At 53.0% G+C, this 24,070-nt stretch overlaps 10 protein-coding genes across 10 annotated transcripts; 2 read left to right on the forward strand and 8 right to left on the reverse strand.

Moving 5' to 3' along the window:
- Window positions 1–578: 578 nt before the first annotated feature.
- Window positions 579–1,960, reverse strand: BKA78DRAFT_70600 (uncharacterized protein). Its single transcript, XM_066893616.1, has 2 exons — window positions 1,789–1,960; window positions 579–1,737 (listed from the first exon to the last, which is right to left on the reverse strand). Exons 1-2 carry the CDS (start codon window positions 1,836–1,838, stop codon window positions 1,047–1,049), a joined length of 741 nt encoding a protein of 246 aa, XP_066747410.1. The 5' UTR covers window positions 1,839–1,960; the 3' UTR covers window positions 579–1,046.
- Window positions 1,961–2,174: 214 nt separating this feature from the next.
- BKA78DRAFT_262231 (putative AMP-binding enzyme) lies at window positions 2,175–4,475 on the reverse strand. The gene is made up of 5 exons (XM_066885433.1): window positions 4,318–4,475; window positions 4,127–4,264; window positions 3,094–4,018; window positions 2,838–3,025; window positions 2,175–2,784 (listed from the first exon to the last, which is right to left on the reverse strand). The coding sequence occupies exons 1-5, from the start codon at window positions 4,408–4,410 to the stop codon at window positions 2,455–2,457; spliced, it is 1,674 nt and encodes a 557-aa protein (XP_066747411.1). The 5' UTR covers window positions 4,411–4,475; the 3' UTR covers window positions 2,175–2,454.
- Window positions 4,476–4,810: 335 nt separating this feature from the next.
- On the reverse strand, window positions 4,811–7,337 carry BKA78DRAFT_304892 (major facilitator superfamily domain-containing protein). Its single transcript, XM_066887658.1, has 3 exons — window positions 7,223–7,337; window positions 6,401–7,164; window positions 4,811–6,355 (listed from the first exon to the last, which is right to left on the reverse strand). The coding sequence occupies exons 2-3, from the start codon at window positions 7,050–7,052 to the stop codon at window positions 5,136–5,138; spliced, it is 1,872 nt and encodes a 623-aa protein (XP_066747412.1). The 5' UTR covers window positions 7,053–7,164; window positions 7,223–7,337; the 3' UTR covers window positions 4,811–5,135.
- A 981-nt stretch (window positions 7,338–8,318) lies between these two features.
- On the reverse strand, window positions 8,319–9,404 carry BKA78DRAFT_329740 (voltage-dependent anion channel; the record flags this gene model as incomplete). Its single annotated transcript, XM_066889696.1, has 1 exon — window positions 8,319–9,404. The coding sequence occupies one exon, from the start codon at window positions 9,402–9,404 to the stop codon at window positions 8,319–8,321; it is 1,086 nt and encodes a 361-aa protein (XP_066747413.1).
- A 2,166-nt stretch (window positions 9,405–11,570) lies between these two features.
- On the reverse strand, window positions 11,571–12,431 carry BKA78DRAFT_292239 (uncharacterized protein; the record flags this gene model as incomplete). The annotated part of the gene is made up of 1 exon (XM_066886023.1): window positions 11,571–12,431. One exon carries the CDS (start codon window positions 12,429–12,431, stop codon window positions 11,571–11,573), a length of 861 nt encoding a protein of 286 aa, XP_066747414.1.
- A 131-nt stretch (window positions 12,432–12,562) lies between these two features.
- BKA78DRAFT_70622 (uncharacterized protein) lies at window positions 12,563–13,991 on the reverse strand. Its single transcript, XM_066893617.1, has one exon. The coding sequence runs from the start codon at window positions 13,702–13,704 to the stop codon at window positions 12,694–12,696; it is 1,011 nt and encodes a 336-aa protein (XP_066747415.1). The 5' UTR covers window positions 13,705–13,991; the 3' UTR covers window positions 12,563–12,693.
- A 1,886-nt stretch (window positions 13,992–15,877) lies between these two features.
- Window positions 15,878–16,966, forward strand: BKA78DRAFT_304904 (uncharacterized protein). Its single transcript, XM_066887660.1, has one exon. It carries the CDS (start codon window positions 15,922–15,924, stop codon window positions 16,606–16,608), a length of 687 nt encoding a protein of 228 aa, XP_066747416.1. The 5' UTR covers window positions 15,878–15,921; the 3' UTR covers window positions 16,609–16,966.
- Window positions 16,967–17,912: 946 nt separating this feature from the next.
- Window positions 17,913–21,420, reverse strand: BKA78DRAFT_304907 (uncharacterized protein). Its single transcript, XM_066887661.1, has 4 exons — window positions 19,723–21,420; window positions 19,226–19,673; window positions 18,951–19,168; window positions 17,913–18,904 (listed from the first exon to the last, which is right to left on the reverse strand). The coding sequence occupies exons 1-4, from the start codon at window positions 21,113–21,115 to the stop codon at window positions 18,300–18,302; spliced, it is 2,664 nt and encodes an 887-aa protein (XP_066747417.1). The 5' UTR covers window positions 21,116–21,420; the 3' UTR covers window positions 17,913–18,299.
- A 201-nt stretch (window positions 21,421–21,621) lies between these two features.
- Window positions 21,622–22,317, forward strand: BKA78DRAFT_245960 (uncharacterized protein; the record flags this gene model as incomplete). Its single annotated transcript, XM_066884167.1, has 3 exons — window positions 21,622–21,863; window positions 21,922–22,182; window positions 22,233–22,317. The coding sequence occupies 3 exons, from the start codon at window positions 21,622–21,624 to the stop codon at window positions 22,315–22,317; spliced, it is 588 nt and encodes a 195-aa protein (XP_066747418.1).
- Window positions 22,318–22,381: 64 nt separating this feature from the next.
- Window positions 22,382–24,068, reverse strand: BKA78DRAFT_340745 (U3 small nucleolar RNA-associated protein 6; the record flags this gene model as incomplete). Its single annotated transcript, XM_066890334.1, has 2 exons — window positions 23,688–24,068; window positions 22,382–23,649 (listed from the first exon to the last, which is right to left on the reverse strand). The coding sequence occupies exons 1-2, from the start codon at window positions 23,776–23,778 to the stop codon at window positions 22,382–22,384; spliced, it is 1,359 nt and encodes a 452-aa protein (XP_066747419.1). The 5' UTR covers window positions 23,779–24,068.
- Between the last annotated feature and the right edge of the window lie 2 nt (window positions 24,069–24,070).

Here is a 24,070-nt window from a genome sequence, read left to right on the forward strand (position 1 = left end):
ACAGTCACACATATGACACAAGCACGCTCAGAGAATACGAGAATTCGCGAAAATGGCCGTTCCATTTGAATCTTTCCTCACCAGAGGGACCGCCAACATGGTCATGGCTTAGCTGCAGAGCAGCAACCACCACCTCCGATCGAACTTTTGGTGGCATGGTTTACCCACACTTCGGAGCAGAAAAAAGATTTCGGTCTGACTTTGGCGATCCAGTGGACCAAGCACCAGAGAGGCACGAGTCGGAGTTTCGAATTGACCCCAAGGGTCGACCAGTATTCTTGGAGGGGGCTTCACGCAAAGGGTACATTTGCACGTCCCCAGAACACAAAAAGCCGGAGGTTGGCGTGGAAAATGCCGCAGGTTTAAACGGTTTGGCCGAGAATATCTTTTTGGACTTTCAACCGCCGGACTCGAGGGACGTCCGTTTCACAATATTTTGTCTCTTGGTCGTCGATAGCGAGACGTCCCGCGATTTTCTTGTTCTTGCTGCCCCCCCCAGGAGAGAGCTTTTACATTCGAGTTGGGGTTGGGAGTGCGCAGGATTCGAACATGGGTCTTTTCCATGATGCAGAGGTCCGTCGTTTCGAAGTGCGTTGAACAAGGGCTCAGGTCAACCATCTTGATGCCACTATCTAGCCTCTTGTACTCCATCAACTTCTTAGTGATAAACTTAAATACTACCTATTCCAACAACTTGGCCCCGCTTACTACTCAACTACTTTCGACACAGGAGTACAAAGTCGCATGAAGAGAGAATTCTCTCAGAGAAAACATGGTCTGATGGTTTCGATGAATCCCAAGGAGACCACGCCAAGGTAACTTTGGGCTTTTGAAATTTTCAGGCCTATATTTGCCGAAACTAACCAAAGTATGATCTGGTTTACTTAGAGTCTGCATGTCATTCGGCGTCCCATCATGTCTCTATTCGCCCAACCGGTGTCCCATGCTATAGTCGAATCTTTCAACCATCTGAGACCCCTGACTTTATATTTCCCAAGAAGTTTTCCATCCATACAGGAACGCTCTCAAAGACAACTTGGACGCTTTTATATGTAAAAACGTTCAAGTGGATGCTCTGATTTTTCCTCCTGATCGCACTTCACGCCTCTGGCGGTTGTTTTCCGTTTGTTTTGCAAGAGCCTTTCCTTCTCTAGGTCTCGGAGCTCCATTGGTGCCATACAGAGGCACATTCTTCGCGTTATCTCAGGGACATCTTTGCTGAGTTCATCCTTGAATCTTGGGTACTTTTGAAGATCGAAGAGCCTTGAAGCTCCAAGCCGCGCGACTTTGCGTTGCAAAGGATCCACGTCGGGACGTTCCGGAAGCTCGCTGAATGCGACCTCGAGGATGCCGCAAAGATCGTCATCAGACACATTCTCGACAAACGCATAATTGAGTTCCAGGTCGAATCGCCAAAGTATGCTCTCTTGGAAGCGCTTAGCTACTAGCCGGTCTCCTAGGCAGTACAGGCGAGCCAGGTGTACGATACAGGATTCTTCGTCGTCGTTTTGGTAGGTCCAATCGTCGTAATATAGGTATTTGGCATAGGACCTGAAAAGCTTGGGATCCTCATCCACGATCGTGATCTTATTCTCGCTCTTTTCTTTCCAATCACCCGTTCCCTGAAGTAGCGCACGGTACTTTTCCGATTCCATGCACAGCAGCGACTTGTGAATCAAGAACGTCTCTTTCGGCGCATTGCCAACCTCAACTTCGATTGGCTGCGACGTCAACAGACTGGTTTCCACGTTAGTAGATTGAACGCGATACATGCATGCGTTGACCTACGACGAGACATCCGGCAGTGATGTTCGACGTCTTTTCGTCATCCTCAGCATTCTGCGCCTCGTGGTCGTGGATTGTGTTTGATGAGACTTCCGACAGCGGCGAGTCTACTGGCGAATTGTCTGGCGGCGGGCTATGCATGGGGTGTCAGTCCCACAGATGATGAAAAGCTGTCGATGGGGCTGGGCAAACGAAGTCTGCAATTTGGTGCCGTACACATGGTGACACAGCATTTTTAGCGCATCCTGTCCACGTCCAATCAGAGCAAGGGAGCCCTGTCGCTTCATGCACTCACCAAGAGTTCCTAGAATCTTCCAGGCTGCCAGTCTCGAACTCATGCTCTAGTTCGCAAGCCTTTTGGAAGTCTTTCTCCTGCTGCTCCTGTGTGGCGGCTCCAAATACTCCCGGATTCCGCGAGTCTACCATCGCTCGCGCCAAAGTCTTTTTCCGCTGTCTTTTCACGCACGAGTCTTAGTAGAGGTTGAAACTCACTGTACGATACGGGTTCAGTACGTCGTCTGGGGATTCTTGGGGACAGTGGTCGTGGAAAAAAGGTGAGAAGATGGAGAGGTTCCTGAAAATCTTTCATTGATGACAAGGTGACTGACATCGAATCCAAGCGCACTCTACTCCCACCAAAAGCACCGCATCATTCTGTTGTATCAAAGTCTACAGCTTCACACCTAGCTCCCTCTTTGCCTGTTCCCTCAGCTCATTCTTCAAAGTCTTGCCGCCTGGATTCTTGGGAATGAAACCAACCATCTTGATGCCACCATCTAGTCTCTTGTACTTTGCCAGCCTCTCAGCGACATGGTCAAACACCTCCTGTTCGGACAACATAGCTCCGTCCTTCAACACAACGTACGCTCGCGGCAACTCGGATCCATCCTGCGTCAACACAACACCGATGACTGCTGCCTCTGCAATCGCTGGATGGCCCAACAAGACGCCTTCAATCTCGGCCGGCGCCACTTGGAAGCCGCGGACTTTAATGAGCTCCTGTTCTCATGATTAGCTGCTGGTTTCCTTGTCGTCGGACCTCCTCTGCTCACCTTCTTCCGGTCAACGATGTACCAGGACTTGGTTGTGCGGTCGCGATATGCAACATCTCCCGTATGGAAGTAGCCGTCGGCGTCAAAGTCTCGTGCATTTGCTTCCTCATTGCGGTGGTAGCCCTGGATGATGATCGGTCCTCGCACGCAAAGCTCGCCGGTGACGTTGAAGTCGGAAATGTCGTTCCCTGGGAGTTGTCGTCAGCATGCGCGATTTGATGGAAGAAATCCGTGCTTAGATGCATCTCTCGCTCACCCTCATCATCCACGACCTTCGCGTCTACATTCGGAATATTTCTACCAACACCACCAGTCCGGTCCTCTTCAGGCCAATACAGCATCGTCGCAATGCCACTAGTCTCACTCATACCCCACACCTGATTGAACGGACAATCTTCCCTCAACAGCTTGCGAAAGCGGGCCTGTTGCTGTTTTCTCAGGGGCGCTGCACCACACCAGCTGTTCCGCAGACTGGCCATGCTGTAGCCCGGTTTCCCGGGCAGATCGGAATTGACGACGGCATTGACCATCATGGGCACGGTGTTTACTTCGGTGATGGCGAAGCGCTCGATGTTGCGCAGCCACGCTGCTACTTCGAAGCGCCGCATCACGACGCTGACGTCGCCGCTGCGCAGTGGTGTCGCGTGCGTGCGGCAGACTTGGCTTACGTGGAACATGGGCGTGCAAAGCAGGCGACGGATGGTATAGGCGGCGAGTCGTCGTGGCGCGTAAGAGGGGTGCTCCATGACCAGCGTGTGTTGCGCGATCAGGTTGTGATGGGTAAGATTGAGCGCTTTGGGAAGACCAGTGGTGCCGCTGCTGAAAAGACGGGTTGCTGTTGTTGAAGTCGCGGTGGCATGGTCAGAAAAGCGGTACCAATCGCTGGATCCATGGGACAGAAGCCATTGCCAGTCGTGAAGGGCGTGCTGGGACTGAAGGGGCGAACTCTGTGTGGCGGCGTCGCTTCCTGGAGGGTTGAAGACGATGATCCGAGACAGTGGAATCGAGGTGCTTTTGGCGGCCGATATTGCGTTGGGAAGCAGTGATGGTTCGACAAGGAGATATCGAACGTCGGCAGTGCGGATGGTATGAGCGAGCTCGTAGGGGGTATAGGAAGGATTTGTGCCGGCAAAGACACCTCCAGCCCCGATGATGCCGAGGAAGGCCATCGAATAGCAGATCTGCGGCAGATTTCAGCATCGATTCGAAGTACAGGTACACGCGTTGAATTCTGGAAGCCATTCGAAACTTCGAATCTCATCTAGGAGCTTCTCACGGGGTCAACAGACATCGTTGAAAGCATGCATGCAAACACACTCTCCCCTCTCGACACCAGCTGCCTTGAAGCCAGCAATTAATTTCTCTATCAGACTGCGAGCCTGGCGGGCACTGATTGTCCGCGATGGCTTCGCTGCGTCGATGAATACCTCGATGATGTATCAGTATGTGAGCCCCACCGTACGACGCAAGGCTAGCTCACTGGTTTATCCAAGTCATACTGCGGCTTGTCCAGTGACCATGAGAGGATGTCCTGGTCGGGGATGGGGAGGTGTTCTGTGGCGAGGAACGGCATGATTGTAGCCTACGACAATACTTGAGATCTCGAAGTCTACGGTAGGAGAACAGTGAATTGTTGAGTCCCGCTTGTCGTCCATGTGTCGTCTTGATCTCGGTTCCGACGGCAAGCATGTTGCGGGGTAGTCCCTGCATGAGATTTTCGTGGGGTAGTGCAGGTGGTGTCTCCGCATTCGCTCACTTGCTCAGCGGGACGGGACGAAACGTGGGGACGTGACATGACAGGTCCATAGATAGCGGTCTCCGAGGTCGGTGGAAGCGTTCGTGAAGACTCCTTGTAGATAAGCGCGAAGGATTTTCTCGGGCAGAGACTTCAAAGTGAGAATCCGCCTCTTCAATTTTTCCTGCGTTTTTATGTACTGTGAAGATATAAGTTCAGATGAGAAAAAGGAGATGCATGGAAGATTAAAGATAAATATATTATTGCTGTCGAATGCGACTTTGGTATTAAAGAGGTAGCGCCGAAATCAAAAGAGTATAGCCATACCAAATCCCCGAATCCTTCGTTTGTTCATTGAGTTTGATTTCTTGAACTGTGCCCCATCCCCGGGCCCGTCATTGAGAGCGTCTACTCATTTGTAATTCGTTTGTGATGTAGGAAAGATGTCTAAATCTGCCGTTTTCCAGACAATGAGATCTATGATAACGAGATCTATGGGTAATGCAGATTTGGTGTATGCAATTTTGACCGTCTTCGAGATGGTCGGAGGTCCCGATAACTCCTCAAACTTCTCTCGAGACAGCGTACTTGCTCTTGCGGCGGATGATGTACCCGTATTTGTAAAAGATGTATGGGATCGGGACGAGCACACAGGCAATACATGCGAGAATTGTGCAGGTGTGAGCTACCCCGACGTTCTCATAGAAGGGGATACCAACAACGGTCATTCCACCGGCGACGACGTACCTCACCAAGGATACAAAGGTCAGGGCCGAAGCGCTGTACACTTCGTACGAGTCGATGATGTACATGTACGCGGTGATGAAGATTCCGGTTATGCCGTAGCCAAAGACGAAGGAAGCGATGATCGGAGACCAGATAGAGATGTTGGGGTTTGCCGTCCAGCCCATCCAGAATAGGGAAATCGGGATAGCGGGAGCAGCTCCCAACATGCAGAACCAGAGGCGGACCTCGGGGTTGAACATCTTTTCTCCCTGCGTACGTGCGCGCTCGAGTTCCTTCACAGTCATGCGGTAGATCATGGGAACGAGTACGCCGATTGAGAGGACACCCAAGAACATGGCGACAAAGATGACGTTGGTGAGCCCCTGAGAGATTCCGTAGGTGTCCTGGAAAATGTAGGTGTAACCGTCCAAGAAGGTGAAGAGGACAATGTAGACGACCGTCAGGTATAGAGTCATCGACATGACGATAGGCTCCGTAAGCATGAGGAAAGGTCGGGTCATGGCCACCTTGAGGCGGGAGAAAAGCGTCGAATCCACAATCTCATGTTCCGCTCGGAAACGGTCGTCTCCAGTGATCTGGCGCAGATGGGCGGCCTTCCAGGTCAAGAGTAGAGGGCCATACGTCTCAGGCATTGCGGCGAAGCAAATGACCAACACCAAACCGGACATGATCAGACAAACCCACTCGGTCCACCTCCAGCTGATCAGTGACGAAGGGCCGATGTAGCTTCCAATGACCGGGGCAAGGATGGGCCCGATGAAGGCGGAAAGCGCGTAAAGAGGAAATCCATAGGTCTTCTCCAGCGGATTGTAAAGATCGGATATCGATCCGCCTGAGCATACAAGGGGCGTCGACGCGCAGAATCCGGCTAGGAAACGGAATGCAATCTGGGCACCAATGTTTGGCGCGAGGCCCGAAGCCATGATCCAGATCATGAAGATGAACAGAGAGCCCATGTAGACGGCATTGCGGCCAAACGTCTCGGAAAAGGGGCCTGCAATGAGAGAGCCGAGACCAAAGCCAATCAAGTAAATGCCTAAAATGGTTAGCAAGAGTCTTCAGTATATACTTGCATTCTAACCTGTCGCGAGTGACTCTACAACTTCGCTGACACCGAACTCTTCGGCGGCCTGAGGCAAAATGGTCGAGTCGATGGCAGATGCGGCGGTGACGGCAAAGGCAATGGCGGAGATTTGCAGCGTCACTGCAGTTCGCTTAAAGTGACTCCAGTTGCGTGGGCACAGAGGATCGAGCTCACCCTCCCAGCCGACGACGAAGACTTTGCCGTTTGCCCCTTCATGGGTTCGCCTGTCGCGCGCGTGGATACCTGTAAGAGTGTGGCCGAGGGCGGCTCTGGCTGTGTACTGCGTCTGTACAGTGGTCGCCGTGTGGTGCCGCTCGATATCAACTGGCTGGATCTCAGCTAAACCCGAAGAATTGGTGGAGGCGGACGACCGATGAGCTGGCGACGAGTCGAGTGACTCGGCCTTTTCAAGATTCTCGTTTTCCTTCACCTCTCCCCCACTTTCAATTTCCTTGTCACTTGGATCCTCCTCTTGCTCTTCCCTTGCTTCCTCTCCTTCATGAGGGTCTTTCTCTGAGGTTATCGACGGTGGTGCCGTATGCTCAGGTGCTTGCGGCTTGATGGTGACCAATTGGGCCTTTTCCAAGTCGCGCTGAATTTGCGCCTGTGCCGCAAGGCCAATGCGGCGAAATTGGAGGTAGGATTGCATGTCGACGTCCCGGATCGAAAGAAACAGAGGGATACTCGAGAGGAGAAGACGAAAGACGGTCAGCGGAGAGATATGAATGAAAGATAAACCGCAGAGAGGGTCCAATAGATGGCTACATTGGTAAGCGTGACGTTGCACACCAGAAAATAATTGCAGCTCAGGGATCGCACAATGCCGACGGCTTCTGTGAGTTGGAACGCCATCCCGGGCGACCCACCACGCCCCACAAAGCGGTCGATGTTCATTCGGTGATAAAATCGATCTTCGAAAAGGCGTTGTTGTTCCCGCACTCTCGGCCCCCAGAAGAAAATTGTCCCCGGCAGGCGAGAGGCGAGGACGGCAACGACTTTCGGGGATCGCTTAGCAAGCGCTAATCCTTTCCCAGGAACCTAACCGCCTCATTTGCACGCCCTGTGACCTCACCTCTCCCTTTGCTCGCCAACGGCTCTGCTTCCATCAATCTTCATTGACCGGATGAGCGGCAACTCTGTCTCGACATGAACGGCAAACCTGTTGATGGTCGGTGACTCCCCACGGCGGACGCTGCAAGCTGCGCGAATGGGCTCAAGACAAAGGACACCCCCTCTTCTTCTACGCGCCAGTGCCGTCCACGCATCACTAGATCAATCGCCGAAAGCAGGCCGATCGAAGACGAAATCTGGATAAGCTGTCAACGACGGTTCTCCCAGTTGCGCCCTACGGTGACGGGCGGCCTAGAATCACCAGAAACTCAGTTATCATCTTGCAGTGGAGACATTTCCATTTTTGGCAATTTATCTCTTGTCAAAGCTTCCCCCTTCAACCCAGGACTCCAAAGGACGACACGCGTGGTGCAGTCGGTGACTCACGGCTCGAGTCGAGATTTGCTGCTCTTCTACCCATCAGGTCATCCGGAACGAGTGTCCCCGGACCCATTTGTCCCGCTGTTGGCGCCGATGCCGTGTGACATGAAGGCGAGCGGTGTCAGAACCACGCAAGCTGCGGGGCTTCAGATTGTTGGATGGATTGTCCGTGAGAGGAGATCGTCCTCAGTGTCCTGGAATATCTTCAGCCAGTTATTGCACAGAAACAATCTGCTGTGCTCCTTCTATGAATGGAAGAAGTCATGGCCGGACATTTCGCTTGCCCTCTGCAAGCAAACAAATGTTGCTGACAGGACAACGCGTCCTTTCCATCGGGTATCCAGTCCTCGGCCTATGGCTTGAGAAAGTCTGCGACTGACAAATTGTGCATGACAGGATTGGAAACTTATCCGGACCATGTCGCTCATCTGGCCCAAATGAAGCCCTCGCTTTCCATCTCTTCCTCGTCCTCGTCCATACCTGGCCAAAGACATTGTCTGTCTAAGATGCCCTTGATTGTGAGCACTGCAACAGCAATCCACGCGACAACCAAGAGAATGGTCATGGCGCTTGTAATACCTTTGATGGCCGGAGCTTCGAGGACGTTACCTATCTCAATGGCAGCAATTGTCAGTCCAGCCTGCGGGAACACAAAACTCCAGTAATTCAGTGTGAAATGCATCTTGCGGAAGCCTTTCAACACGCTGATGGTGGCGAGGGAGAAGAACCAGAACCCAAGCATCCAAACAAAGATGCCTGCAGGAACGCCGACTGCGCGCCATATCTCCCCTGCAGGAACGACACTGTTGACGCCAAGGTAGTCTGGTGGAAGTATTTTGGGAGCCTTCATCCCAAGAGAAACAAGCGCGTTTGCTGTGTATGCTGCAGGTCCAACTGCTACGTACATTCCTGGACGTTTGGGCTCGGTCGGAAGAAAACGGGTGATCAGACGAGTAAAGTACAATGTGTACATGATGAATGCGATTCCCCAGCCAAAACCAGCAAACATGATTCCACCAATCAAGATCGGAAGACCGGCATCTGGTGGCTGGCTGTTTAGCAAGTCGGCCGAGAGAGGACCCAGAACCAGGAAGGGGTACGCCGGCAGAAGCCACGCAGGCATGACTTCAGACACTGGCAACACTTCTTCGTCGAAAATGATGTGGTACTGAAACACCACAACCAAAAGGACGCACCCCACGTATATCCAGTACAAAATCTCGAGTGTCCGGACGAGCCAGGGACCGCATGCGCGAACACCGTACTCCTGCATGTTGTACAGGATGAAGGCGATGCTCACCCAAAATGCTCCGTGGAAGAAGGACTCATGAGGATGATGGAGTGACCTTTTAAAAGCGCGCGGGTTGTCGTAAAAACGGAATGAGATGCACAGAGTGAAGAGGGCGAAGAGGAGAATGTCGAGGATGAAGAAGATTTTTCCAATCGTCCGGACGCCTTCGAAGCTGTTTGGTTGCTGCGCCATGAGGGCTGCCATGGCTCCGGTTCCCATGGTGATTTCGAATTGGGACTTTTCAAGTCAGTCCTGCACATCCCGTTCAAACCCGACTCAATACTCACCCAGGTAAAGTGCCTCAAGCGTTCACGCAACGAGACTTTGGGCGGGGCTGCCGGCAGAGCATGCAAGGAGGAATCGCTCCTTTGATTGCTCACCTGGATCTTGCTCGAACAGCCAGTTCCCGGTGATGGATCGCATCTTGAGCCTCTTTCCTTGTGTGAGCTTGAGCTTCCGGCGCTCATGGTAGCAGATTTGGAACGTCTGCTTCCTGTCGTCGATCAGGAGGCTCAAGCAAGCAGTTATAATCAGAGACGAGGGTCTGAAAACTTGCCTTCCGAGCCAACCCACAACATGTGGTCTATGACGATGACGCGCGTTGGGAGCCGAAGAAAAAGATGCTTGAACTAAGTATTGCAGCAGCGCAGTCAACTAAACTACACTCAACCGGAATCCAAGACTTGCGGCCAACCAAGTTCCAGCCACCACCACCTACAGAACACAAGCAGTGACAAGACCAGCCAACCAGACCTCTCAAACTTCCACACGTCAACCTCACAGCCCGCTAGAACCGCCGCCATCCACGCCACATGCGCCGCCAAGGAAGCCACAACTCAAAAAATAAGCTTAAAGCCATCAGCTGCCTGGGCGAACAAGGGCACCCCGAGCCTACTACCACATAAACACCTACTTCGCGCGAACACCATTATGTTCCTCCTCTTACCCCTCATTTGACAATCCAAATCGCATGACTGAAGATCGAAATTGGCGATCGAACAGCTGTCAACGACGAGACTGAAGCGCAGTCTTCCAGTGCCAAGTTCCCACTCCCCGCAAGGATCCGCACGGCCCGGTCGCACTAGCGGAAACGCGACACTCGCCCTAACAGACGTCAGACCTCATTCTTGCAGACGGCTCGACAAGATGTGGGTGGTGCAAGAAAAGTGACGATCGGGAGCGTCGGTACGGACGCTGATATCGACTCCGGACCAGATGCCGCCCCGTGTGGATGGTCAAAGACGCTGCCAACAAGACATTCTTGAGAGGTCGAGACTCTCCAAGACCAGAAGACCGGACCGCAGGCGGGGCAAGCCTACCTCGACGCATACACGAGCCTCCAAAGTCTTGGAGCGGATGTCCCAAGACATTGAAATACCAAGCCGGTTGCTATCAGGAACGACCCGGACGAGGCTTAGACGGCTGTTCCGTGTTTCCTGATGACTTGTACCTGCGCCACGAGGGTTCCGGGAGAGCACTGCCTTGCTGCCATGTTCCCTTTCCCCGGGATTCGGAAAGATTTTGACCGCGACAACGCGTTGTTGTCGACAGGCAAGCGCGTCCAAGAAGACTTTCGTGTTCCGAAAACTCCCGGTGGAGGCTTGCCACGAGGAACGGTTCGAGTATTTTACGGGATCATGCCCGCAACCCTTCATGACTGATCAACGCCTGTGACGATTGTGGCATAGTCCCAGTCATCTAGTCTTTGATATTACGGCCAGTCTCCCTCCGGACAGCGGTGGTCGGTGTTTAGACTTGGATCTCAAATCGCTTCTTTTGGTCGCTGAACCTTTTCACGATCCCGCTACCAAGAAAGACTCGACCTAACTAAGAGAGACTCGATCTGCTTGACTAGGCTGTGCGACACAGTCTCTGGTTGGGCACGACTGCGGACGTACAGAAAGACGACTGCAAGCCGCGGACAACGATGATAGCTCCAGCTTATTCACCCAATGATCCTTGTTCTGTGTCTCTTGGCCTACTCGCCCCGCCGCTTGCACAGCTCAGTCCGTGGGGTATGGTCCAGTTCGATTCGAGATACTGCCGACCACGCGCCGAGCAAGATGTGCTGGACAAAACGTGCCGGTCACATCAAAGCAGCGGCATGGCAACCGATCTGGCAGAAGAATGTGTTTGATCATGGGATGTCTTATCAATACATTCGAAAGTTGGGAACTCAAAACGATAAACATCTTCAGAGCGCCAACTCAAGTTGTTTCAACTCTGCTACCCGCTTCTTCTCGGCGCGTTCACCACCACTCTGCAATGTCGTGTCTGCAGCAATCTGGCCGTTCCATCAGTCATTTCCGTCAGTTTTGCCACAACGCCAGTCCAGCCGAGAAAGGGGCCATCAGCTTCGGCGCGAAATGGATTGACCAAACCGGACTACTCTGGCATGACACAAAGGCAGTCTTGGCCTGAAGTCTCGTCTTGGGTCTCCGTTTCTTCCAGTCCAACATCCTGTCCCGTAACATCCCCATCTGCCAAGCCATCGACCGTTATCACGATGGATTTTTCGCGCTCTTCACGTTCCTTGTCAGCAGCTTCTTTGCCGGCGTCCTTGTCGAACAATCCACCGCTTTTGTAGTGCATCTTCAATGTTGCCTCCCCCTTTCTAATCTTCAACTTCCTCAATCGAAACGCAAAGACAAAATCCTCGGTCTCCTCCGACCCGACATCGCTCATCTTGACCTGTTCGAATCCGACCTCTGGGCCCACACCTGCTGGCGCTCCTATCATGGTGCCGTCAACGTTGACATGGAATCCCACGTTTCTTTCGACAGAGGTCATTTTCCTTGGCGATGCCCCGGATGCTACCATAACTCCCACAACCATGTAGAGACTGGCAAACTTCTTTCTTCGAATGAAGCTCTGGACCACCTTTTGCGCCGCGACAGATTCGATGAACTCCGGGGAGGGAAGAAAGCTCGTTGTGGTCATCTCGCGCGCCGATAACTGATAGACGTACTTCTGGCTCCATTTTGTGTTGAAGTCCACCCCGACTCCTGACAAGAACGACAAGAATGAGGTTGCAATCCCGAGCGGTGCGGCCGTGGATTTTTCGTGGTTCAGATGGGCACCCCGTTGGCGAAACGTCTCTATTCTCTCCGAAATCGGCAATGGGTTGGGAGATTCGTAAAGTGGTATTTCCGGGTTCGATGGATTAGAAATTATGTTCCCCAATTTGAGATGGCCGTTGGGGGGGCATGGTTGCGTTGCGATGAACCAACATGGACGCGACGACATTCTGTCGGATGGAATCCATCCAGCTACAACTGCAGCGGATGGCGCTCATTTATCATCCATTGGCGTGCACCGATTCTTACGGGTGGGGGAAAACCAAGGGCTCTGCGCAGCAAATCAGAAGTGGTGCTGGCAGGTGCACCAAGGCTGAATTGCTTACATGCTCATGCAAAATGAGCTGACCGCATGCGTGGTCACGGGGAAGGAGATTGAATGGGCTTGTGGTCCCTTATTACCACTTCTATTGCTACCGCTTCCGTTGAAGTTACATGGTGGCTGTATGCCGGCGCTTCGATCGCCTGAATTCGCCTTGTCCTATCTTGACATTCCCCTTACCTGCCCTTTGCCAGACTTTGTCGACGAATGCCGTCACTTCCGGGAGGATAACGTTTTGTTTGTCATCGCCCAAGATGTCTTCGCCTCGATCCCCCTTGGGCTCTCTCCGGCGCTTTGCTCTCCTCTCTGGCTGTGCGTGTCTTAGGAAGTATCCGGGATTAATTTTGTCCTCTATCTCCCGCCGACCGTGAGGATTTTTATCTGGCTTAATGCGTCTAAACTTGCGCTTAGACGCTACTGGTCCACGACCTTGACCATCGAAGGTCGCTCCATCAGCTTGATGACCTTGAGCAGAGATTGGTTCCTGAGTGACATTTGGGGGATTTTGAACCGGAGCTGGTGCCACCGGCGCCCGAAAGCTTTGATCTGTTGGTATCTCCACGATCTGAGACAGACCTGTTGGATTCATGACGGGCCTTGTGGATGGAAGCGGCAAGTGAGTACCCTGGGTGGGTTGAGAGCCTGCATGCTGATTGGAACCCTGGCCTGGTCCGATAGGCGAAACTGGTCCACCGGAAGGACGGGCGGCTGCACCCGGATCGTATGTGGGGGGCGGATATGGTGGTGGGATTGATCCAAGTGGAGGTGGCAGCGACGGTGAGGGAGATTTTGATTCAGATCCTTGACTTGGTGGATGACGAGGCTGACGGCAAAACCAAAGCGGCAACGCGATGATGAGAAAAATTCCAAAGACGGAGACTAGGACAGCGACCAATATTCCGGTTCTCGACGAGTTGCCCGTCTCATGAGAGCTCTGGTCTCGTCTTACCACCGCCACACTTGTCGAAGTTGGAGCGGAAGGATTGTGTTGTGTGGTCGTGATGAAAGCATCAAGAGATCGGATAAGCGCCCGGACAGTCGGCGAGGCTGAGGAGCTGGAGCGAACATAGGCTTTCCACCTTGCGGTCGGCTCGCGAGGCAGACGGGGAACAGTGGGCATAAGTATGACCGCACCATTTGCATCGTGGACAATGAAAATAGGAGCAGCTATCGAGCAAAATCTTTCATTGGCAAGGCGGATTGTCTTTTACAATGTCGTCAGTCCAGCCTTCCCAACCACCACGATAACACATCAGTTCCGGTCTGGCCCCCATTGATGATCGCGCCAGGTTCCCCAGCTGACGTCGCGTTACCGAACGACCAAAACAAGACACTACCCCGCCAGAAGCCCTGAGGCTCAGTGTCAGATCCGCTTACGATGCGGCAGCTGACATCCCACTTTTCCCATGTGAGTCTACGAAGTAAAGTCTTTTCAACAGCCCAGTAACTCTTCGGCTCCCCCGCAAGAGTGCGCAAATGACGCCAACGACAGACCATGACCGATCAATACAACGTCTCTTGCATACCGCGAGCAATTGCAGACGTCCTTCTGCAGCTGCCAAACAGTATGCAGTTATTGCTGAAAAGGCTGAGTCTTACTACGGTCCAGACCACGAGGAAACACTCAACATTCGCGATTCCTGGGCCAAGTCTCTTTACGATGCAAAAGAGCACACAGCAGCAATTGCATGCAATGAGGAGAATTTGCGACGACGTCTTGGATCCAAATCGTTCGGAAAAAATCATGGAAGCACTCTTGAGATTCGTCGTCTTTTGGCGGACTCTTACGAGGCCACTAATCAACAGGAGAAAGCTGTTGAGCAGTACCGGGAGGTGATTAAACGAGGAGAGGAGCAAAACGATCATACAGAATTGTTCGAAGATGTCTGCAATGTGGCTTGCATGCTCGTCGACTGGGGACAAGACACCGGCAATCAAGACAAGATCACCGAGGCCCACAGACTCACCACCAAGTATTTTGCAATGGCGCAGAAAGAGCTTCCTCAAGATCATGAATCCCTCCTGGACCTTGCCTATAATGTTGGTTTACAGCTTCGGAAACTCAACAAATATACAGAGGCGATCAAACAATTCCAAGATGTCATCAGGAAAATCGCTGCGACTGAATCAACCGACAGGAGCATTGAATTGCTTGAAAAATGTCAATTTCAGTACTCGCATTGCCTTCAGAGATTGAAAAGGAAAGAAAGCAACAATTATGAGAGACATCCAACCGACCGACAAGGAGTCATCAAACCCCCACGGATAGAAGTTTCGAGGCCCGAGAATTCACTTGGCCGCCCGGAATCAAAAGCAAATGAAGTGAAAGAAAACGATCAGGTCTCGTCCTCCCCACAATCACCCAAGTCTCGGGATTCAAACTATACAAGAATCTCGAATCCTGATGCTCCTAGGACTTCCTCGTCTCGAAGCCAGTCAGAATCATCCAAAGTTTCTTCTCATTTTCGTCCAAATTGTCGTCAAGGCCACACCCGGAATAAGTTTGAATCTACAGTCGATAAAGATGTCTCCGATCACCAACCGAACCCCAAAACAACCACGCATAGTAAGAACTCATCTTTGGTGGTGCCAAAGCTTCTAGAGCCGGCAAATACGATCAGAAGACCAAGATCAGCCTCTGTCACCTCATCGCGCCGTGTAGCGGAGCCATCTCTGCGACCAGCGTCTGCTGCCCCTTTCTTGAAACCAGTGGAAGAAAATACTCCTCCGGACTCTACGAAATTCTCTTCGAAAACAATCCACTCAGATGAAACCAGGCCAAATTCTGCCCAGGCGTTGGGAGCGATCAAAGTCGACAAACGCTCCTCCCCGGCAGGACCTAGGGCATCGCGGAACATCGCACGTGCTAGATGCGGTCAACTATTCTTTAAAAGCGTTACGTGAGTCAACTCTATTCAGTGTCAAAGAGAGAAACTGACATTCTAACAGCAATAATGAATCCGAAGAATGGTTCGTTCACCTGCAGGACAACGCCCATAAATTCTTAGGCAAACACCGAAGTCTCAAGAGAGTCCGGATTGCTCTGCTTGATACAGGAGTGGCCTTGCTTAACCCATCAGCCGTCGAAATGTCAGATGAGATCAAGATGGATCTAAGCGAACAGGTAGTCCCAGGAGAGATACTGCCGAACCAACTACCCCCCGACGAAGACATCGATGGACATGGCAGCGAGTGTGCCTATCTCTTGACCAGAGTCTCCCCATTCGCGCAAATAATCTCGTATCGAATAGTTGAAACAGACAAACATAATATTGTTCCGGAGATTGTTGCAGAAGCTTTACGCTATGCTATCAAGCGCAAAGTTGACATAATCAGCATGTCGTTTGGATGCAGGCCAACTACCAAGATTAGGAGTCTACTGAATGAGGCGAAAGGAAAAGGGATCCTCATGTTCGCAGCTACTTCGAACCACGGTGGACGATTCATCAAGTTTCCGGCTAGCAGTGATGAGGTCTTTGCAATCGACTGCGCGGACTGCACTGGTGGTCGATCTTCAGGCAATCCAGGAGCGAATATCGTAAAGCCCCATCGATTCAGTGCTCTTGGAGAAATTTTATCATTGAAAGGGAGCATATATGGGAGCGCACGAACACCAAAGCTGGCGGAGGGCACTTCATTTGCGACGCCCATCGCGGCCGCTACCGCTGCTGCGATCCTGGAATTTGCGAACCAGCCACCTCTTGTCTATGACCCGTTGGCTTTAAAAGGCCTCAAGATGCTGGAAGGCATGCGCGCTGTCCTAACCGTTCTGTTCTCGACAAAAAAGGAGGACAGTTCAGAGTTCCACCACATCAATATCAAAGAGTTTGAGCCAATGAACGGGGACGACAACCCGCAGTGGAATGAGGGTGGGAACTGGGACAGCTTGAACTCTGATCGATGGCAGGCTGCAGAGATGATATGTAGAGTTCTCAAAGATACAGTAGATCGAAACATTGGATATGCCATGAGGGAGAAGATGGAGGAGAAGATAAGACGAGAAGAGAAAAGAAGTGAGAATTAGGAGAACAGCTATTTACTTAATTGACCCTCTTGACTCTAGATCCACCCGAGCCTTTTCCTGATCCACACAAACTATCACTTAGGGTTTGGGTTAGATTTGGTGCGTTAGGGCCTCTGGCCCGATTAATGCGCCCTTCTGGTAAGGGTTCTGGGAATCTCTTCCTGGTTAGCTTTTGGGATTAGGGTTGGGTCGGGTGGATTCAGGACCACCCTGTGGATTCAGGCCAAAAATAACATGGAAAGGTGGGTTCAGAATGTGTCTCTTGAAAGAATACGAGTGATTATGGATGGAATATCGCTGGTCACCGTGTTGTTCTTTTGTATAAACTGAATCACGTTGGCACATTCATAGTCCAGCGCTAGATATCAGAAGTAATTTGATATTCCGTCCTCGCTTGAGCCTGATATTCTCTTTAGAGATTACTAACTTAATTTGAACATTCAATCCAACACCCAAACACTTAGCCAATCCGCACACACGAAGAAGCAACCCAATCTTCACAAAGCTCATCTACACATTCTTACAACTCCGCGAAACTCACGCCACCAACGCACCCGCGCATCAAGCAGCTCGAGAAATACATACTACATACAAATTCCCAGACTACAGGCGGATCAATGGAAAGCCCACCAAACGCACCGCTATACCATCAATTTTAGTACACAACACCAGTCTTTGCGTGCTCTCATCTTTCGCTTTTTCCATGACCAATCCTACCCTACCACGCGCCGAAACAAAAGCGGACAACCGCGGCAGGCATCAAGCGCCGCAGGGCAAAGTAAGCGCCAGATAGACAGACGGTGTTTGCATGATTGTGCGGCACACGCTTGCCAAGCGGAATGCCGACCCACCCGCCAGGAAAGACGGAACACACCCCCAATTGATTCGCCTTGACGTGACATGACTTGCGCCTGAGCAACGATTATCATCTAGCCTAGCTACCTACCGCCCGGCACCGAGATGAAGGGCGTTTCGCCTGCGAGTGCGAGGGGCAAAAAGTGCAGCAAGTGCAGCAAGTGGAAAGAGTGGGGAGACTATAGCAAAGCAGGGGAGAGCAACGCCGCGAAGTGCGGACAGAAGAAAGCAGAAAAAGCAAAAAAGGGGAGAGAGAATTAAGCAATCCAGCGCCTGAACTATGGGATTCGAATGGAAATCCGAATTCGAAACGCGAAAAAAGCAAGCAAGCACGCACACGAGCGGGAAGTGGCACGAGGGCCACGGTGCTGGGATGGGGGGGACGTGAAGTGGAAGGGCATCGTTCGAATTGGGTTCCGTGCAAAGCGTAAAGTACAAGAAGTAGTCGTGGGGGGGGGGGGGGGGGGGGGGGTATAGGCAGGTTGCTGTCGAGCGCTGAGAATTGTGCTCATGAAGAAAAGCACCAGGCCCAACCGCACAGAAAGGAGGTTTGAACACAAAATGAGTAGTAGTCGGGGAGTGACGCCTTCACCCCTGACTGAGTGACCACGAGCCGATCCAAAATTTCCAGTCCGCATCCAGTCATTTCGGATAATGAGCTGCCAGAAACAGCGCGTTGAGCATAAGGAGGTCGTGAGTGAGGCAAGCACTGGACTTGCTGGAGTTACTCGATGTCGGCTTCGTGGTCTTGCGGACAAGAGACCAAGCTGAATAATGTCGAAAAACAAGTGATCACCCGACTCGCCGGATCAAATCATGATTGTTGACGTTTTCTCTCAACGTCTGTACTTGGCCAACTGCGCCATAATCTCCTGCATGTCTGGCTTGCCTCCGGGGGGTGCGCCAGCGGCCTGTTGCTGAAGGGGCGGCTGCTGAGGCGTTGACGCATTCTGCTGGCCACCAAAGAATGACGCCAATGCTGGATTGCCCTGCAGACTTGCAAATGGGTTGGCACTAGGCTGGGATGGAGGCTGTTGCTGCCAGGCTTGGGGCTGTTGCGCGGGTGGAAAGGCTTGCGGTTGACCTGGCTGCGCCGCGCCGCCGAGCAGACGTGAGAGGTCGGGAGTGATACCGGTCGACGGGGTTGCCGCAGTTGGCTGCTGGCCTGGCTGCCCAATGGTTGCAAGTAGCTTTTGCAGGCTATCCGAGTCCAGATTACTAATCAGACTGGCAACATCGGGTGCAGGAGCACCGGCAGCGGGCTGCTGAGGAGCTGCAAAAGGCACCGGTGGTTGTTGAGGAGGCAGGCCGTACTGAGCAGGAGGCATTCCATAGGACATTTGGTACGAAGGTGCCGGAGGCTGGACCGCCGCAGCTTGGCTTTGCTCTTTTGAGCGGCGGATGAGCTGTGCGCAAGTGGCAATGTCGAGATTCTCGTACTCTTTGCAATGTCAGTGGCATACTAAGGAATGGATCAAGTCGCGTACCTTCAAAGGTGACATTGGATCCTGCGCTGCGATTGAAGACCTGGAGGGGAATCTTTCCCGTCACTGCACAGGAACGTGTGATTCGTGACACCGCGTGGACACCTTCGAGAATCTGGCGACGAACAACCGCGCCCTCATCAAGGCGAGGGCTGAGAAGAAGCACGTCACAGCGGATTCCCATGTCTTGGAAGCCACGCTCGACCCAGGCGATGAAGCTTCTAATTTCAGTTAGCCAAGCGACTTCGTTCGCTTGTGAATCGCTAGCTGAGTTGTACCTGTCGACGTCCTGGGGTTGCAAAACGAGTATCTGAACATCGGGAACGTCACGGGGCTGTCGACGGGGGAGGGGCAAATCGTCTTCGGTTTCTCGTCGCGGGGAGGGACTGCGGTATCTGTTGCCTCGTCCGTACGGAGATCTTGACCTGCTTCTTCTGCGACCGTCGTACCGATCCCGACTCCTGTCTCGGCCTCCGCGGCGATAGCCACGTGGGGACGGTGAGCGAGCGCTGGGACGATAGTCATCCCTGTTTCTGCGAAAGTCGTCTCTACGAGGAGAGCCTCCCGGTCCGGCAGTGCCAGTGTAGCGGTCGACGTTACGCGGTGCTGGGCCTGTGCCTCCGCGTGAGTAGTCAGGAGAGCGTGACCGACGTCTGGCACCATTGCGTGAGTTTTGAGTGTCGGAATTCCGTGCAGTACTTCTCTGGGGTTTGGAGATTTCCAGATCTACTACGTGTTAGTGCATCATCGCGACGTCAATCCAAAGAAGACTTACGAATCTTCCTGCCTCGCACAGGCTGGCCCTGCTCAGCTTGCAGAGCCCTGAGACATGAGTCGGCGTCGAGAAATTGAACGAAACCGTAGGCCTGTTTGATTGATACCTGGGCAAGCTTTCCATGGCGGTGAAACAGGTGGAACAAGTCGCGCTTGGTGACTTTTTCGGTCGGTAGATTGCCTGCACGGTCAGGTAGTCCTACAGTGTCGGGCTTCTTGAGCAACCCACCTATGAACAGACGTGAGTTTGGTGGAAATTTGTCCCATTGGCCCTCAGTCACGTAGACACGCTCGTCCTGCAAGAAGTCATCGTAGAGCTTCTGCACTTCAGGACCCCAAGGCACGTCGCTATCATCCACGCCATCCTTGTCATTGCGCCGGTCGACGGATTCGCGTTGACGATACTTAGGGGTTGATGGGCTTGAGGTACGCTGGGACATGCTCGAGGCTGGGTTTTGCTGATAGCCGGCGGCAGGGGGCAGGCCTTGGGCGGCCGTGCCAGGGGCGCCCGATGTCATCAAGGGGGGAAGCCCAGATTGAGTACGAAAGGTGGTGGCGGAATTTTTCTGCGCATGTGGATGGTAGGAGCGAATGTCTTCTCCAGGAGTGTAATTCGGGTGCGTCGCGGGCTTCTCTTGCGGCGGGGGGCGAGGTGGGAGATTGGGATTGCCGGGCAACGCAGAGGTGGTGGGCGACTTGAGAGGAGCGGCGGCGGCCGAAGCAGCGGGCATTTGAGGCTGGTTGGCGGCGTGGGCAAAAGCGTTCTCGGGCGATGCAGAGGCATTGGAGAGGTTGTCTAGCAGCGCTTGGAAATCAACACCGCCCTCATTCGAAGTGTTTTGAGTCGCGGTGCCGTTGGACGGCTCTTGAATGACGCTCCCTTCGGTGACAGAGGCTTGATTGTTCGACGCCGCCGTCGCATTGGGGTAGGGCTGAAAGGGCTGGTAGGAGGCAGCTTGACCTGCTTGGGTGGGCGCAAGAGCAGCGTCACTAGGCGCATCAGCTGGGATGTGGCTGGGTTGAGGTGCGAAGCTCTCGATTTTAGAGGTATCCTGATTATCCGCGCCCTGCCCGTCTTCAAGTTCTAGTGACCGCGCATATTCATCGTCGGCGGCGTTCACGAGCGCCGGGACTCCGCTGTGGTTGTGCTGTTGGTCGGCAGTATTGGGCTGCTCCGCGTACAGCGAGTCAGACGATGAATGGTTGGAGGCTTGGTCTTGGAGCGCATCATCGGGCGGGTAGTGGGTGGCTGTATCATTGAATACGGGATCCATCTGTTTTTCAAGGACTGGTATATTGGCAGGCGCAGGGTAGTGAATGGGCTTCGGAGAGACTGGAGTAAGGGTCTGGCCGCGAAATTCCTCTGGTTCTATAGGAGGGCTTCTGGTCGTCATCAGGCAAGGAACTCTGAGCGGGCAGCCGCAAAGGGGGAGCTAGCCACGCGCAAAAGTCTGGGTAACGCGTTCAACTCAAAGTCATGAAAGAGTGCGTGCCTCTGGGTGTTGAGAGAGGATGTCGGTTGAGGGAAGTCGCGCTCAGGCAATGCCGGGAGAGCTAATGCTCGGAAACCAGCAAGCAGAGCTGGAGACGAGACGGGCGTGAGGCCAGTTCACGATGGGTCTGGCTGGGTTGACGCGATGTGAACGGGTCGGAGACGGCGACGAAAAGGTGTTGGGATGGATGAGTAGAAGTGAGCGGCGGGGAGGAGGAGAGCGTTGGAAAAGTGGCCGCCCGCAAAGCCGTCGGCGTCGATCGGCCCGATGGCTCCGATAGCTCCGATAGCAGACCCAAGCGAATGTATCGAACCAAAAGGAACCCGACTGACCACGAGCAAGCCAAGCCGCAGCAAGCCAAAGTCGACACCATGCACACCATACGTGCTTGTACCATCAGAAGCTCCATGGCATGGGCGTATGCAGCATCCCGTCCATCCCTGGCGAGCTTTGCAGGACCCCTGGTTGCGTCTCCGCTCCGTCGTTCGTTCGCTACACGCAGAAGCGATCCTCACGGGACAGCCAGCGAAGAAGATATCAAAGCCGCCCGCCAATGGCTTGACCATTTGAATCCAGAAACCATCCCGAGAACCATGTGCGACGTTTCGTTTAGCAGATCATCGGGACCAGGGGGTCAGAATGTGAACAAGTGCGCCGCCAAGCCTTTCTTGTTATTAGGGCAGTCCCTGACAACCGCCTTTTTCTAGAGTCTCTTCTAAAGCTACTGTTCGCGTGCCATTGGGCCCTCTCTTCAAGATTTTGCCGCCGCTGTTCCATCAGGAGATTCGTTCGTGTCGCTACTTTGCTCCCAACTCAGACTCGCTCATTCTTCAGTCCGACGAAGCGAGGAAGCAAAACGAAAACGTCCATGCTTGTTTCCGCAAGCTTCATGAATTGCTCGTCGACGTGGGCAAGAAGATTGTCCCAGGAGAGACGTCCGCGGAGCAAAAGGAGCGCGTCAAAAACCTGTAAGTTTCCCGGTGCCTCGTGTTTTGATATTTCAACTGACACTGTGCAGTGAGAAAGCGGCAAATGAGAGGCGAATCAAATCAAAAAAGCTGCAGAGCAGTAAGAAGAGCGCTCGCAAGGGCAGTTCTGAGTAATGAGTGCCGCTACGCTGCCTGTAAGATTTACGCGCCAGTGGCCCGTGGTGTCTCAAAACTCCCATCACCGCGCCAGCGACGGCGCTCTCGAGCTGTTCAGCTCCGTCCCTGCTTGAAGCAATCGATCGCTCCCTGGCCATTGCTTTGCCCCATATGCTAGAAGCATGCTTGCATCGTCTGCTCGCTTGGCTTGCTGCAAAGAGACAACAATGTTTGCCAAGTGGTCGTCGTCTTCCAACTCGCGGACAAATTGCCGCATCGAAGCAGAAAGAACCTTGCGCAAGCTTGCGTCCAAGTCTTCCTGACGGAAGACGGGCAGGAGGAAGAGAATTGCCTTTTCGGCAAGCTGATGTTTGGTCTTTTGTGACGACTGAAGGAAAGACTTGATGCGCTGGAGAGTTTCTCCCAGAGCTGGAGGGAATTGAGGGGACGATGGCTCGACACCAAAGAGAGGCAGCCTGAAGCTGCAGGCTTGTGTAGACACGGCCGTGGGTTTGCTCTCGTTCAAGCAGTTCACGACGTGCTGAAGGATATCCTTGGTGCATGGAGCGCGGTCGAACTCTGAGAATAGATCGAAGAATTGTTCGCCCAACACAGGATCCATCTCGAAGTGTTTCATGGCTGCGTCGAAAATAGCCCGGGGAATGGCTCCCGTGAGGACAGGCGAGTTTGCCAGATTCTCCAAAGCCACTTGGTCCACCCCGTCGTCTTGCTTCAAGCTGGGGTCGATATCCTCTGCCGTAATGTCCGGAAGAGCAATCATGTCGGCATCGTGGTCGTCCGCGGTCGATTCCTCATTCTTCCTCTCCACATCAAGTCCCAAAATCTGTCTCCGCGCAGCAATCTTTGCGACGTAAATCATCTCGAGTTTCGTGTACTCCAACCACAAAAACCTCGAGTTCTTGCAGAACCTCAGTCCTCGTTGCATGTATGCTCTTGCGCCCGTCATGTCTGCCTGGAAGTCTACCGCCCATCGTGCGGCCCAAACCCAGAGTTCTGCTCTCGCAGGGTGCATGCGGAGCACGCTGGTTATGACCTCCTTCAGCTTCTTGTTCGCCTTTTCTTTGCGGGCAAAGTTGAGATACTCCATCCACAGCCCAAGGTCGCCGTGGTGCTTACGGACTGCGCGATCGAAAATGAAGAAGATTCGTCTCTGTCCTCGGTGGCCGGCCTTCATTCCCAACCGTTTTGCGCGCTTTTTCCTCAGCGCCTCCAGGTTCATTTCGTACTCGACATAGCGGGCGTAATCGGATGGCTTCGGTCCGCGACCGTTGACAATGTGCTCGAACTCGGATCGCTTCTTTGCTATCGCAGTAATTTCTTCCTGTGTCTCTGGTTAGGATGCAGTCTGAAGTTGTGGGAATGCGAACTTGCCCTGGAGAAGAGCCCCTTGCGCTCGAAATCGTGGAGCTCTGGGACAGACTGCTCGAGGTAGAAACGCGCCTTGTCGGTGCTAGCCATTTTGCAGTGACTGGGGTATAATCTCGAGTTGTCGTTCCTGTGGTTGCTCAGCGCAGTTCACGAAGACAGCGATCAGCGCGGTAACTTTTTAGACCGGCATTTATCCGGAGATGGACTATCTAATCCGCCCTTGCCCCGAGAGCAATCCAGCAAAATGTAAACAACGCGCTTTGGATCGTTGAAAATCTTCGTGACGAGGCGAGTGTTGCTAGAGTCTAGAAGGAACAATGCAGATTTCAAAGTGCCCAATCGAATATCTCAAGATAAATGTTGGAGGCGTTTCTCTCGCCAT

The sequence above is a fragment of the Phyllosticta capitalensis genome (assembly GCF_038381095.1).
Source record: "Phyllosticta capitalensis strain CBS 128856 chromosome Unknown BKA78scaffold_2, whole genome shotgun sequence".
Lineage (NCBI taxonomy): Eukaryota > Fungi > Ascomycota > Dothideomycetes > Botryosphaeriales > Phyllostictaceae > Phyllosticta > Phyllosticta capitalensis.